A 15751-nucleotide genomic window follows, 5' to 3' on the forward strand; every position below is an offset into this window, starting at 1 on the left:
TTCCGCGACAGATCTCTCTTGACTAACGCCGTAACATTTTTTATTTAGGGATATCCTAACTGTATTTAAAAAAATTAATTATTGACACTATTACCCTTCTTTTTTGAATTTATTTACATAAAGAGGGATTTATACCAGCCGTCGGGTGCGATCTCTGTCAAACTCCAAACAAAAATGGCGACTTATCTAAAACAACCGACTGACCTGTTTTTATATACTCCTAGATTACATCAATTTCCTCATGAAATACAATAACTCCCATTTATATGTACCAAAATAAGAAGATACACTTTACAAAGTGTATGACTAAATAGATGAAAAATGACCTAAAAATAGATAGCAGGAGCAGGTAGTGTAAAATTGATTTGAGTGTTCATTGCCAAAATAGATACAGTATATTTATAGATAATTACATCTGACTGAACCTCATTAAAACAAAACCAAACTCTTATCACGCAATATTAACCGTCAGATTTGCTTACGTCATCTAAACATCTAATCGTCACACGTCACGTGATAAGGCATCTTGTAAAGTGAGTCCCATCTATCACCGTGCACGTTAGTTACATCAGGACACATGACTAACCTCCCAAACTCAGTCAGGGCTTCGGTCTCTCTTTCTCTCTCTAAACTCTCTCTCTTTCTCTCTCTAAACCAGAGGATTAACAGAGATTTTGATCAAAAAAAAGGTTTCTAAATTCGAACATGAAACTTCAATTATTATGAGAAATCATTAATTAAATCAATCGGAAGAATTCATGACGTCTTCAATTTAGAAAGTTTCTAAAAGATTTGGTTCGTTTAGCTGGTGGGTTTCTGTAATTTGATTGTTCATCGGATCAATTAAAGAAGAAGGTTTAGAGAGATTTCAATGTCGATCTAGTGAGATGAATTTGCAGGAGGAAAAATTATTACTCGAGAAGAGTAATTTGAAGGAATCGATTGAAAATCAGAGAAATAAAGAGGTGAAATTAGTGATGAAAGGTTGTGATAATTTGGAAGGAAATATTGGAAACGGATCGAGTGGATTGAAGAGGAAAAGAACAATTCGTGATGTTAAAAAAGGTGATAAACAAAGTTGGGAAGGAATGAGGGTTATTAGGAAGGAGAGAGAAATTGAAACGGACGAGGATTTGATTGAGAAAGGCGTAGTACCTGGTAATCAAGGAAAAGAAAGATCTTTGAGTAAAATTATGAGACTTGATTGTATTTTAGACAAGGATGCCGGCAATAAGAAACGAAGGATAAATTCCGGCGAGGTTATTAGGGTAAAAGCGGTGGAAAAACAATGGAATTTGGTGGAAGGAGAGGGTAGTTCAGGCAAAATTAGGAAAAAATCCGGTAATAATAAAGAGGTAAATAGTACTAGTAAATTATTGATTGAATCAGGTGAAAAGAGGAAGAATACTGGTGAGGAGCAGAAGAGGAATTCAACTAAAAATTTAATGGATTCAGCTGGAGATAGAAAATCTGTTGGCAAGGTAATACTTTTTGTATTGTTTGGAGCTTCAAATACATGTTCATAGACTATTTACTTATTAAAACTGTAAAATTCGACGCCTTTCATGTTGTGAATTGAACTTTGAGCTTGTTTTTGTGTAAAAATTACTCGGATCCAATGCTTGTTGTATGGGGATCATTCCCTAATTTCCGTTCACATTTATGTCTTGATGTTTACTTAAGTGATATGACTAGACTGACTACTAGTAACATGCGTGAACTTAGTTAGAATGATGGGGGGATCCGACTCAAAACCAATTGACAATGAGTGAAGAGGACCTAGACATTGTATTTTTGGTTACTAGATCACCCTCTCCCATGTGGGACTATTCCCACACAATCCGTCAAGTGTGGGGGGTTTTTTTAGCCTCACGCGTGCTTTTCTTTCTTTTCGGGTGACGTGGAGCATGTGTGACATTTAAGCCTATCCGTGTGGGCCTGGATCTGATACTATGTTAAGGTTGTGGTCATCCAACTCAAAACCAATTACCAATGAGCGGAGAGGAGGACCTAGACATTATATTCTTGGTTACTAGATCACCCTTCTCCCATGTGAATATTTGTAGGTATGTATAAGAAAACTACAAATTTCATCGCTTACTTTGTCAAGTTCATATTGGCTAAGTAGAAAATGGCGAAGTTTCAAGAACAAAATACTAGAAAAGAAAAAAGGTCATGTAGTAACACTTAAATAAACAAAGCGGAGCCTTTAGTTTGTTTTCTATATGTTTTATTTACTTCCATGTTATATTTCCTTATTCTAGCATAAATTCATTGACCAATTTAGGAAAATTCTAATTATTTGGTGTTGGACTGTTGTTGGGATTGTCATGCCAGTCGGAGTATATATCTGTACTAATAAAACTTTTGATGTTTAGGATGTCACGAGGAAAAAAAAGAAGAATCTGGTGGAAGGAGAGAGTAGTTCAGGCAAAATTAGGAAAAAATCCGGTAATAATAAAGAGGTAAATAGTACTAGTAAATTATTGATTGAATCTGGTGAAAAGAGGAAGAATACTGGTGAGGAGCAGAAGAGGAATTTAACTAAAAATTTGATGGATTCAGATGGAGATAGAAAGTCTGTTGGCAAGGTAATACTTTTTGTATTTTTTGGAACTTCAAATACATGTTCATAGACTATTTACTTATTAAAACTGTAAAATTCGACGCCTTTCATGTTGTGAATTGAACTTTTGAGCTTGTTTTTGTGTAAAAATTACTCGTATCCAATGCTTGTTGTATGGGGATCATTCCCTAATTTCCGTTCACATTTATGTCTTGATGTTTATTTGAGTGATATGACTAGACTGACTACTAGTAACATGCGTGAACTTAGAACGATGGGGTGATCCGACTCATAACCAATTGACAATGAGTGAAGAGGACCTAGACATTGTATTTTTGGTTACGAGATCACCTTCTCCCATGTGGGACTATTCCCACACAACCCGTCAAGTGTGGGGTTTTTTTTTAGCCTCACGCGTGCTTTTCTTTCTTTTTGGGTGACGTGGAACACGTATGACATTTAAGCCTATCACCTGTGGGCCTAGCCCTAATACCATGTTAAGTTTGTAATCATTCAACTCAAAACCAATTGGCAATTAGCGGAGAGGACCTGAACATTATATTCTTGGTTACTAGATCACCCTTCTCCCATGTGAATATTTATAGGTATGTACATATAAGAAAGCTACAAATTTCATCTCTTACTTTGTCAAGTTCATATTGGCCAACTAGAAAATGGCGAAGTCTCAAAAAAAAAATACTAGAAAAGAAAAAAAGATCATTTACTAACACTTACATAAACAAAGCGAAGCCTTTAGTTTGTTTTCTGTATGTTCTACTTTCATGTTATATTTCTTTATTCTAGCATAAATTCGTCGACCAATTTAGGAAAATTCTAATTATTTGGTCTTGGACTGTTGTTGGGATTGTCATGCCAGTCGGAGTATATATCTGTACTAATAAAACTTTTGATGTTTAGGATGTCACGAGTAAGAACAAAGAGCGCCAAAGTTTAATGTGCCACCAGTGTCAAAGAAATGACAAGGGCAGTGTTGTATTCTGTTCCAATTGCAAAAGGAAGCGGTATTGCTATATTTGCCTTTCAAAGTGGTAAGGATACCTTGATACCTTTAGAAATCTCAGTAGCTAATCGTTTATCTCTTTCTGTTATTCCCTAAATGTACTTCTTTTAACTGTGGTATCTGGGATTTTGGGACAATAACGCTGGGTACTTTGAAAATTTTCTATATTATAACTTAAAATTTGGTTTAGCAGGTTGATGGTGTAGTGATATTTTTTGTTTAATTTGCTGTATTCGTGATTTCTGCTAGATATGCCACTCTGATGGCGTGCTTTAGCTATTCTATTGTTCGGTCTTTTTAGTTCTAATCTTAATCGTATATTATTGCTTCTTTTTGTGTAAATGAGCACAATTTATGTCTTTTTCTCAAAACTAAATAGGTACCCTGAAAAGACACGAGAAGAAATTGAAATAGCATGTCCTGTCTGCTGTGGAAACTGCAACTGCAAAGCATGCTTGCGAGCAGACATAGTGGTCGTACGTATCTCTAGCTTCAATCTAGTGTTGCAGGTTAATGTGTTAAATACATCTAAATATAATATTTTTCTTGGCTATCTTAACAGGCTAAGCATCAGGAAGTAGATGCCAACGTCAAGTTGCAGAGGCTGCTCTACTTGCTCCATAGAGTGTTGCCTCTTCTCAGACAAATCCACTTGGAGCAAAGCTATGAAATAGAGATGGAAGCCAAGATACAAGGTAACCTAAATTTTAAATTGGCTATGAAGTATTTTCCTCTCAGTCTATCTATGACTTTGACAATAAAAATTCCGTGAACACCTTATAAGTTTTCTTATTGTTCTTTTAGGGATTAAAGCGGAAGCTGTTGATGTTATAAGGTCTAAACTTGAAGAGAAAGAACGTCGTTACTGGTAAGCTTTAGCATATATAGATGTTCGGGACTTGGGGTCACAGAATTGTTTTATTAGTATTGCTCTTTCTTCGTTCCTTACGTTCTACTATAATTTTTTGGAGGCTTAATTATGCCGGGAGTGCTACATGTACAAAGTCCTTGACAAAATTCTTGACTTAATGACTCATTTTCACTAAAAGACAAAAGTTGATCAAAGTTTTTCAAAGTTTGACTTTGATCGGGACCGTTCACTTAGCATTTTGTCAAGAATCTTGTCAAAGATTCTTTGTACATTTAGCATTTCCCTAATTATGCCATGTTATTTTTCACATCCTCTGAAATTGTATATTCTTTATTTCCCACAGTGACAACTGCAATACTTCTATTGTCGACTTCCTCCGAAGCTGTCCCAACCCCAAATGTTCTTATGACCTGTGTCTCACGTGTTGTCGGGAACTAAGAGAAGGTCGACAACCTGGAGGTAGTGAAGCCGAATCGTCTGAGAGACATTTTGTGGAAAGAGATACAGACATGAAACAGAAAACAAAGTCCCTTAAGAAAAGTATAGGTTGGAAGAGTCAAGCAGCACTGGGACCAAAAGTTTGTACGACAAAAGAGTCATCCCACTTTCCCGAATGGAACGCAAATGCTGATGGTAGCATCCCATGCCCGCCAAAAGAGCGTGGTGGTTGTGGGACTCACACACTTGAACTCAGGCGCAGCTTTAAAGCTAATTGGGTGGTCAAACTGATAAGTAACGCTGAGGAACTTACCAGAAACTGTCAATTAACTGATAGTAATTTGTCCATCCAGTGTTCTTCCTGCTGCCTTTTCGCGGAAAATGACAGAAAGAATCCTGAAGTGAGGGAGGCAGCGTTTAGAGAGACCAGCCACGACAACTATTTGTATTGTCCAGATGCAGTTCAGCTAAAAGATGATGAAATTGAGCATTTCCAAACTCACTGGATGAAAGGCGAACCTGTAATTGTCCGAAATGTCCTTGAGAAGACATCTGGTCTTAGTTGGGAACCAATGGTTATGTGGAGGGCTGTCAGAGAAACTGGCGCAAAACAAAAGCTGAAAGAGGAGACACGAAGTGTGAAGGCTATTGATTGCCTGGATTGGTGTGAGGTCAGTATTAGGTTTTCATGTTGTATATTTGGGCACAACACTAATTTTAGTGTATCTTCATGTGATGTCTTGAGCCGTACGTAAGAACTAACTAATTATTTTCTAAAATTCTTGAATTAGTAGTTTTATTGACATTCTAACTTTTGCGCTTCTATATCCTCGTTTTACTTGCATAGTCTACTTATTATTTACTGGATTTCTGATCATTTTGTAGGTTGAGATAAACATTCATCAGTTCTTTCAAGGCTACCTAACAGGTCGTATGCATAAGACTCGTTGGCCAGAGATGTTGAAGCTGAAAGATTGGCCATCATCAACTGCATTTGATGAGCGTTTGCCGAGGCATGGAGCTGAATTTGTTGCAGCACTACCTTTTAGTGATTATACCAACCCAAAATTTGGCCTTCTAAATCTTGCTACAAAGCTTCCTCAAAATTGCTTAAAGCCAGATTTGGGACCAAAGACTTACATTGCCTATGGATTCTCGGAAGAGCTTGGGAGAGGTGATTCGGTTACAAAGCTGCATTGTGATATGTCTGATGCGGTATACCTTCAATTCGTATCTTCACTTCTCTTTCCTCCTAATTTTAGATCTTAATGAGTATGTTTTGTCCTTCTCTGTTTTGATAGACTTGCTCAATCTGCTACTCTGAATCATATCTTTTTGATCAGATACCAAATATCATTTTGATACTGTTATATTGTTGGGCTTTCAGGTAAATGTGCTTACCCACACAACTGAAGTGAAAATCGCTTCATGGCAACGCGATAGCATACACAAGATGCAGAAGAAACACGCAACTGAAGATTTGTGTGATTTTGGTATCAGTAAAGACGTACCCTTGAATGAAGCAACTAAAAAAGAAACAATACCAACTTGCACAACTGAAATAACCAAAGATCAACCTTCAGTAAAAGCAAATTATGAAGAAAGTAGTTTTCCTTCGGCACAAGAGATTAGCACGAACGGAGAGAAGTTAGACGAACTACAACTAAAACAAATATCTGGAAAAGGTTTGGAAGATGAGATGGATATGTTCTCTAACTCAGCCACAAATAAAGATGTATGTTCATCGCAAGAGTATAACACCGAGAGTGAAATCACAACTGAAAGAGATTTATGCAATCAAGAACATCGTACGCCCATGACTTCAACCGTGTCGGAGAAGGATGGATTGGGAGTACCTATGTCAGTAGATAATGACATTAATCTCGAAGAGTCGAGAGAGACTGATCTAACGAAGAAGAATGAGACTTCAAAAATTCCAACAGGAGGTGCCGTCTGGGATATTTTTCGTAGGCAAGATGTTCCTAAGTTAATCGAGTATTTACAGAAGCACTCGAAAGAATTTCGTCATATCAGTAGTCTTCCTGTTGGTTCTGTGAGTAACTTTTCTTACCCTTTAACCCCATCATTTTTATTATTTATTCAACCATAAGTGTGTCGTCCTTACTGTGATTTCTCCAGGTCATTCATCCTATTCACGACCAAACCTTATTCTTGAATGAAAGACATAAGAAACAATTGAAAGAAGAGTATAGTAAGTTATATTTCACTACACTTTCGGTTCTGCGGAATCACATATTCACATCCCAACAATGAAAATTAATGAAAATCATATTTCCTGTGCAGATGTGGAGCCTTGGACGTTTGAGCAATACCTCGGTGAGGCTGTTTTCATTCCAGCAGGATGTCCTCATCAAGTTCGAAATAGACAGGTTAATTATTAATGCATCGTAAAAATAAGATATTCCAGCAGGATGTCCTCATTCATCTTCTTCTTTTCTCGTTTTCTCATTGGAAACTAAGTCAATGCGCATCTCATTTTCAGTCCTGCATAAAAGTAGCACTCGACTTTGTATCCCCCGAAAATGTTGAGCAATGCATCCGATTGACAGAAGAGTTCCGGTTACTCCCGAAAGATCACAGAGCCAAGGAAGATAAATTGGAGGTATGAATGTTCTTCGGTTCGTATTTCTTCGGACCTTGGTATCAACTAGCGCTTTAATAAAATTAATCATCATAGGGTATTATAAAAGCTATTACAATATACATTATATATCTAGAGATTGGTGTTTATGAATTACGATATCAAATTGTCATCGCCAATCGATACATGGGATCAGTTTCTGCAATTCCCTTCTCATTTTGTGATTTAAACACATTGAAACAGGTAAAGAAGATGACTCTTTATGCTGTAAGTGCAGCAGTGAGAGAAGCCAATAGTCTGATATCTGAACTCAAGTAAGATGCTCTCTTTCACTCCACTCTCAATCGTTTTTTTTTTTTTTGTCAATCTGGTTACTTTTCAAGATGATGATTTCTTTCCCTTACTGTAAATGTGATTTCAACTCTAAATTTCTCTTTTGTCGACTTTGTTTCTTATACTCAGAGTGAGTTGCATTTTTGGTTTTGCAGTTCAAGCAATGGAAAGAGAGACTCTTCCAAGTAAGAAAATTATCAATGCAAGCAAGTCCAATAAGTTAAATTAATTGAGGGTTTAGAACTAGTTAGTTTTGGGTGTAATAGTTTGTTCCACGTTTATTTGGAGGATTTTGATGAAGAGATCATAGAAAATAGAATAAGTAAAATAAAACAGAAGATGTAAATTATAAGGTAAAAAGTTTAGCTTGTTTATTATATATTCATCATAGTGGAATTAACAACAGTTTTTTTTTTTTTTTTTTTTTACGTATAGTCTTTGTTATTCTCATTATGTTCTTTAAATCTTCTTTTTTTCACCGGGGTGGCTTGAGATATCCAATGAATGTTCCTTCATGATGATGTATAATTGCTTTGTTGTCCTATTCTATGATCATCTCATTCATTCGCCTATTGATTCTTTTTAAGATTGCCTTGGCTTCTCCTTCTTCATTGTTTCTTGCTTCGTATACATAAGATTTGGTCTTCATAATTTTTGAATTGTAAAACCGATACCGTGATTGAGCTTCATCCAATGTGAGAATATATTCTTTTGAAGTTTTGGGAAATTTTGTATTTTAGAGATAATTTCTAATGGTTTAATTTGGTTATTCTGAAACTGAAATGGGCATCAAACTTTCGAGATCATCCATAGGATGATAGGAAAGATTGCTTTTTGTGGACTAATGGGCATCAAATTTTCGAGATCATCAATGGAAATGGGTTTTTCGTGAAAGCTTCAACTGGAATCGTTTTGGTGGATAAATCTCAATCTGATAAGGTGTTTCGTTTGAAAACTACTTACTTGGAAAAGATTGTTCCTTTGCTTAAAGAGGAGTTCAATTATACTAATATGCTTGAGGTAATATACTTTGTCCTTTCTGATTTAGGGTTTTGGAAATTTTGATTTGAGCTCTTATCTTGTAAATTTTGTGATATCTAAGTAGGTTATAATTGGGTATATGGTGTTAGAAAGAGAAATGACTTGTGTTGGGTGCAGAAGCTGGAAATTGTGGGTGGAATTAGGGTTCCATATTTTATCTTTTATCTATTTCTTATGCTATTCTTGCTTTAGGAATTAGGGTCCATATTTTATCTTTTATCTATTTCTTATGCTATTCTTGCTTTAGGAGTTAGGTCTGTTTGCAGACCTTTAATGGTCTGTGAACAGACCTAGATCTAGAGAGAGAGAGAGTGAGGAGGGATTTTTTTTTTAAATTTTCTTTTTTAGAGAGAAAAAGAGGAGAGAGGAAAAAATTAATTTGTTTTTATGTTTGAAGGTCGCTGACCGGAAAATTGGCCAGTCGGCGACGTTCGCCGGTGAAGACGATGAGGTGGCGAGAAGATTAGGTGGCAGAGGGAGGTGATGAGATGGAGGACAGATAAATGATGACTGGTTAACGGTATTATAACGGAATCTGAAAAAGGGGGTCATCTAGGTATTTTTGATAAAGTAAGGGGCTAGGCAGGAAGTTGGTCACAAAGTTGGGAGCTATTGGGGACTAGGCAGGAAGTTGGTGCACGCACGCACACTAGAGAGTTCGAGATCTATAAAGAGTGGTCGAGATATTTAGAGAGAAATCAACATAGAGAGGTCGAGATATTTAGAGAGAGAGATAAATAGTGAGAGAGAGCGAGATATAGTGTGAGAGAGAGAGAGAGGTGTTCGATGGTCGAAAGTAGTTGGTGGTCGGAAGTTGTGGTGATGGAGGAGAAGTGGAGATGAAGATGAAGGAGTTAAAAACAATGAAATAAATTTTTTGGTAAAAAAATAAATATGCTATTTGGTCAATTTTAATTGAATAAGTCTTTATTGTTTTTTTATACCCCTGCGAATCCACCCTTGGGTTAAGGTGAACATATTTTGCTAAAAGGTTGACTGGTAGGGCTTCGGATCATGATCCCATCTTTGGTCGTCCATCATCGTCTTTCCACAGTTTAGGAGCAGCTACTCTCTTTCTCTCTCTAGACTTTGTTTCAGGTATATTTTGATCAAATCTAGCAGCCGTCATTACCTCTTTAACCTTCTTGTCTTCATCTTCACAAGCTCAAATTTTCAGGTAATAATGACCTCAAAGTGCTTGTAAAATTGCTTCAAAGAAATTAAACTTCACTTTTTTTTTCCTTAACTATTTTTTCTTATGCACTATAATTTCTCAGATCATTCCTCTCACCAATTTCACATACCCATCATGATTCTTCGTCAAATTGGAGTCAAATTTCGAACTTGTCGAAGATTCGTGCATACTAATAACAACAACCCAGATCTTGCAACTGCAATTGCTGAGCTTAACAAGGTAATCTTCAAATCATTAATGGTGGAAATGTATGTACCCTTAAACTCACTTCTTTTGCTTAAAAAATTTGTCTTTCAGGAAATGGAATCAGTCTTTGGTGATCCTCCTCCAGTTACTAATGATAACTCCATTAACAACCTACCCATTTCTCAAAAACTTCAAACCATTAACAACCCACCCATTTCTCAAAAACTTCAGACCATTAACAACCTACCCATGTCTCAAGAAACTCAGAATATGTCATTAAGCTCGGAAAGACATGAACGACGACTAACCCATGTTAGCAACTCAGGGGAAGCTCAAATGGTTGATGTATCATCGAAGGACACGACAAAAAGAGTTGCCATTGCTAGTTGCGAAGTTATACTAGGCAAGAAAGTATTTGATTTGGTTGCAGCAAATCAGATAGCAAAAGGAGATGTTTTTAGTGTAGCTAAGATTGCAGGAATTAATGGTGCAAAACAAACTAGTAACTTAATCCCATTATGTCATAATATAAATCTGACTCATATTCGTGTTGATTTATCGTTGAATGAGAAGGATTTTAGTGTTAAGATTGAAGGAGAAGCTTCATCAACAGGAAAAACAGGTGTAGAAATGGAAGCCATGACTGCTGTTACTGTTGCTGGTCTTACTGTTTATGATATGTGCAAAGCTGCTTCAAAAGATATTCAAATTACAGATGTAAGACTTGAACATAAAAGTGGTGGGAAAAGTGGGGAGTGGTCAAGGAAGAATTAAAGCTACTTGTAAGAGAAGTGAACATATGAGAACCTAAATAATGGAGAGTACAATTTAGAGCTCTAATGAGAGGATTTATTGATTGAAAACTCTGATATCTTTATTTTTCCTTCTTTGACTCGTCTGAATGGAAGCCGATGTTTTAATGTTATTGATCGATAATTTTCCTTGCGGTAGATATAAAATGGATTTTTTGACTTTATTACTTCAGTTGTAATTCTTAATTGAGTTTATCCCCTCAGTAATCAATAATTGAGGTTACCCTTTGGACTTACACCAAGACCATGTTTGGTTCGTCGATGAACCTAGGATGAAACCATAATTTCATCCTATTGCCACTTCTTGTAAGTACATAAACAATAATGAGAGAAAGTCAATTTTTCTAGTGGTTTGGTTCTCGACTTCCGGTGGATGTGCAAACTAGTTGTATCCAAAATCTTCAACTTTTTAGTTACATGCTTACTAAATTAGTTAAAAGAGCAAAAAAATTTAAATATACAAATCTCTTATATGGGAAGTCTATTGGTGAGGCAGCTCACGTGGCACACAGAGAATAACATGTCGTTGTTGAAAGCAAAAGTCACATGGAAGAGAATTGTATGTATAGACGGATAAATAAAAATCTCTTAAACTCTCTTATTCAAAAGTATCAAATCAGATACACAGACTCCTAAATTCGATGGCTTTTCACTTGATTCAGAGGTCACTTATACCCTTGCATTCCGATAAAGTGTTACAACAAAACAGTTATTTTCAATTTCATTTTCGGGAAAAAACAATGATACAGAGAAAGAAAATAAGGCCAGCGCTTTGGGGAAAGCTAAAAAGTTTCCGGGGTGTGAAGACTTGGTTAAAAATTGGTCAAATTTGTTTGACAATTTTATTTAGGGGAAAGCAAAATAGCTTCTCCACCTCACCTCTCTCTTTCTCCACCTCACTTCTCTCTCTCCACCTCACCTCTATCTTCTCCGATTAGGTCGCCGGCCGGAAAATTTTCCGGCCGGCGACCATTAAAAAAAAAAAAAAAATATTTTCACTCTCTCTCTCTCTAGAAACTCCGGCGAAGGGGTTTCCCTTCGCCGGAGTTCCGGTCTGTTGAAGAACAGACCAGATCGGTCTGTTCTTCAACAGACCGGAAGTGGTCTGTTGAAGAACAGACCAGTCCGGTCTGTTCTTCAACAGATCCGGTCTTCAACAGGCCGGATCTGTTGAAGAACAGACCGGACTGGTCTGTTCTTCAACAGACCCGATCTGGTCTGTTGAAGAACAGACCAGATCGGGTCTGTTCTTCAACAGGCCAGATCGGTCTGTTGAAGAACAGACCAGTTCCGGTCTGTTCTTCAACAGACCGGGACTCCGGCGAAGGGAAACCCCTTCGCCGGAGTTTAGAGAGAGAGAGAGAGTGAAATTTTTTTTTTTTTTTTAATGGTCGCCGGCCGGAAAATTTTCCGGCCGGCGACCAAATCGGAGAAGACAAAGAGGTGAGGTGGAGAGAGAGTGAGGTGAGGTGGAGATAGAGTGAGGTGAGGTGGAGATAGATTGAGGTGAGGTGGAGTGTTTTTTTTTATTTCCCCTTAAAATTTATTTCCCCGGAAAATCTCTAAAATTATACATATTCCCTTTAAAATTTTACAGCCCGGAAACTATTTAGCTTTCCCCAAAGCGCTGGCCGAAAATAAAGATCTATTTTTCGAGTCAGTCGAAAACACAGACCTAAATAGTGCGAGCGGGTGAGGACATTCACGGGTACTTCAAGCATCCACCCGGCCAAGCTGGACCTTTGCCCATTAAGGCTAGTAGGTTTATTGGCGGGTAAGCCCCTCTTTCTCGAGACCCCATCTGAATATTATTTAGGTCAAATTCAATTGAATTCCCCAATTTCAGATAAAGATTTTGAGGAAGAAGTAGTAGAGAGAGAGAGAGAGAGAGAGAGACATGGAGGAGATGAATGATCGAGGAGGAGGAGGAAAAGTAATCACGTTAATCGACAAGGCAACGAATTCAATAGAACCAGACATTGATCCTCGTCTTCTTAAAGCCATTAAATCTGTTGTTCGTTCATCCGACTCGGAAATTAAACCTGCTGTCGAAACCCTAATGGAGAAAATGAAGAAAAACCATTCTCAGGTAACTCAATTCTCCAATTATTATATTTCCCTTATAGCCCTCCTCTCAATATTATTACGAAAGGAACTTAGGGTTTTAGATTTGTTAAGATGTTAGTTTTGTAGTTCTAACATAATTAATTAATACGCTTACTTTCCATAAAATTGAAACAAGTTTCAAGTTTTAACCTTTATGATGATTCATCAACTTAGGGAGGAGTTATTGTATGGGTTCTTTCTTTTTTGTTGAATAACACAGTAGATATTAATGAATTTGCAGGTAAGGTATCTTTCACTTCTGGTAGTTGATGAATTGTTCATGAGATCAAAGCTTTTTCGATCCCTCCTTGTCGTGAATTTCGATCAATTTTTGAGTTTGAGTATTGGGTTTAGGAGGAATCTGCCATTACCTGCACCTCAAGCTATTGCAGCTCGTCTGCGTAAAAAAGCAATAGAATTTCTTGAAAAGTGGAATACTTCCTTTGGGTTTCATTATAGGCAGCTTCGACTAGGTTTTGATTACTTGAAAAACACCCTGCACTTCCAGTTTCCTAATCTTCAGCAAAATGCAGCTCGGATACAGCAAGAAAGAAGGGAAAGGGAGATTAAATCAAAGGAGATTTTAGTGAACAAGTTTGAAGCTTTAAGAGAAAATTATTCATCCATAAAGGATGAAATTCGGTCAAACCTCGAAGAGATAGGCGAGTGTTTAGAGATACTTCATACGAACGAAGATGAATTCGTTCCCACTGTCCCTGCCGATGATGAAGTGGTTGAAGAATTCAGAAGTTCATCATTGCAGCAAATTCGTCTTGAGTCACTAAAAGAGAGTGAAAAGATTTCTGAGAGCAGCGAGAACAAAGTGATTTTCGACACACTGAGGGAATTGTACAAGCTATTGGTAACTAAGCATCTGGTTTCAGTGCAAGAATGGATGTCTGTTCTGATAAGGGTTGAACCAACAGACACCAGGTTTAGAGATTCCATGTTGAAAGAGTTCATTGATCTTCGAAATCATATTCAGTTGGTGAAAAAGAGGTGTGAAAAATCTGGTTGCGTGCTTACAAATACGTCAGAGTATGAGGAAGAGAATTTGTGGGAAGAAGGTAAGATAGAAGTGTTTGGTGCTGCAAGTAGTAGTCAACTTACTAAGCCGAATGAAGATTATGCCACTACATCGACTCTGAATAAAGAGAAGAACATAAATCCTAGAGAGAGTGGAAGTGCGAAGGTCATTGAGAGGTTAGAGAGAGAAGGAGATGACTCTGATTCAAACCCAGTCAGGAGAAAGCTTTTGTCTGAAGCTCCCAAAATGAACTGGGGATCTTTCTTGGATCGTTGGGGATCAAATCAGGACATTTTAGTTAACCAGAGAGGTTTGGAGCTTGATGGTCATTGGGGTAGGGTAGATTACGATGCAGTTATTCCAGCTGAAAAAATTGCAGAGTTGAATGTACAAGCAACTGTTTACAAGGAGGAACAAGTAGATATCAAACCATGTCTCGCCCCTTTGAGAAAAGGAGGCCTCTGTCAAAGAAGAGACTTAAAAGTTTGCCCATTTCATGGACCCATTATTGCTCGAGATTCAGAAGGAATTCCTGTTCAACAAATTCAGCAAATAGAGGAAGAAACGATCAAATTGGAAAATGAAGTAGTACAGGAATTAGCTGAACAGGCAGTGAAGAACGTAAGAGAACGAGATAAAGATGAAGTGAAGAAGAGAGAGAATAACCGACAGTTACTGAACCGTGCAAAGCTTGCAAAAGTACGTGAACACAATGAAGAAGTTTTACGCCGAGCTGCATTTGCTTCTACTTCAAACTCTGAAGGTATTGGCGAAAATCCTGAAGGAGGAAGCCAGAATAGATCTTCTCTGAAAGGGAAAAAACAAACATTAGCATCAATGTTGCGTAAGAAAGTAACGACGAAAGATAGATTAGCTCAAAGACTTCTAAATACTCGTGCAACGGATGCAACTGTAAGACAGCAGACAATTGCGGAAGATGCGAAGTACAGAGAAGCTTATCCAAATCAATGGTAATGATATAGTCCTCTATTCCTTCTCAATATATGTACGCGCGCACACACACACACACACACACACATATACAGTCCTCCACTTTTAAATCTTTCGGAGGATATTTAAGCATTCCTCCGAAAATAGTTAGAAATTCCGGCGTGGGTGGGATTATATTATGCTATTATTATATGTTATATTGCAGTTGCAATTCTTTTCCTGATCTTTTGTATAGTTTTGTGAGAGATCTTGTAAGAGTGTTGTTAACCTTTATAATTTATATTCATGAAGACATAAATAAATAATGGAATGTTATAGTAGTTCTCTATAAAAATGAAGTCGATGTTTTCTCTGCTATAGTACTCTCGAGTATTGATGATTTTGTATTGATGCACGATAAAGAGAGTCTTAGACTGGGAAGGAGAGATCATAAATATTAACCTTGATCTGATGGAACTAGGGGAGAAGGGTAACCGATAATCAATCTCTCGAAACCATCTATTGTTGTCAATGGCAGCTGCAATTGCAGATTCAATGGTTAAATTGGCGGGAGCAGGAATCTGATCCACGATTACAAGAAATGGTTTCTTAGCTTTGGGGAT

At 37.2% G+C, this 15751-nt stretch overlaps 3 protein-coding genes across 7 annotated transcripts; all 3 read left to right on the forward strand.

Annotated features, from left to right (window-relative positions):
• Positions 1–523: 523 nt before the first annotated feature.
• LOC147544864 (Transcription factor jumonji (jmjC) domain-containing protein) lies at positions 524–8243 on the forward strand. The gene is made up of 14 exons (XM_086635232.1): positions 524–1481; positions 2379–2591; positions 3485–3615; positions 3967–4063; positions 4150–4282; positions 4392–4455; positions 4802–5567; positions 5782–6111; positions 6284–6949; positions 7036–7108; positions 7201–7286; positions 7400–7519; positions 7742–7812; positions 7987–8243. Exons 1-14 carry the CDS (start codon positions 888–890, stop codon positions 8018–8020), a joined length of 3378 nt encoding a protein of 1125 aa, XP_086491358.1. The 5' UTR covers positions 524–887; the 3' UTR covers positions 8021–8243.
• A 991-nt stretch (positions 8244–9234) lies between these two features.
• Positions 9235–11212, forward strand: CNX3 (cofactor of nitrate reductase and xanthine dehydrogenase 3). Of its 4 annotated transcripts, none has more exons than XM_086635236.1 (4): positions 9235–9428; positions 9724–10049; positions 10150–10286; positions 10365–11212. In XM_086635236.1, the coding sequence occupies exons 3-4, from the start codon at positions 10182–10184 to the stop codon at positions 11025–11027; spliced, it is 768 nt and encodes a 255-aa protein (XP_086491362.1). In that variant the 5' UTR covers positions 9235–9428; positions 9724–10049; positions 10150–10181; the 3' UTR covers positions 11028–11212. The 4 variants fall into 4 exon arrangements, with proteins under 4 accessions (XP_086491362.1, XP_086491364.1, XP_086491365.1 ...); XM_086635238.1 differs by lacking the exon at positions 9235–9428 and adding an exon at positions 9573–9651 and having other exon boundaries at positions 9843–10049; XM_086635239.1 differs by lacking the exon at positions 9235–9428 and having other exon boundaries at positions 9756–9970.
• A 1486-nt stretch (positions 11213–12698) lies between these two features.
• LOC147544866 (ENTH/VHS protein) lies at positions 12699–15483 on the forward strand. Of its 2 annotated transcripts, XM_086635234.1 has the most exons (3): positions 12699–12839; positions 12912–13154; positions 13413–15483. In XM_086635234.1, the coding sequence occupies exons 2-3, from the start codon at positions 12963–12965 to the stop codon at positions 15171–15173; spliced, it is 1953 nt and encodes a 650-aa protein (XP_086491360.1). In that variant the 5' UTR covers positions 12699–12839; positions 12912–12962; the 3' UTR covers positions 15174–15483. The 2 variants fall into 2 exon arrangements, with proteins under 2 accessions (XP_086491360.1, XP_086491359.1); XM_086635233.1 differs by having other exon boundaries at positions 12699–13154.
• The last annotated feature ends 268 nt before the right edge of the window (positions 15484–15751 follow it).

The sequence above is a fragment of the Eschscholzia californica genome, unplaced genomic scaffold, assembly GCF_041429995.1.
Source record: "Eschscholzia californica isolate CP2 unplaced genomic scaffold, dmEscCali1.0.p SCAF_4, whole genome shotgun sequence".
In the NCBI taxonomy this organism is placed as follows: Eukaryota; Viridiplantae; Streptophyta; class Magnoliopsida; order Ranunculales; family Papaveraceae; genus Eschscholzia; species Eschscholzia californica.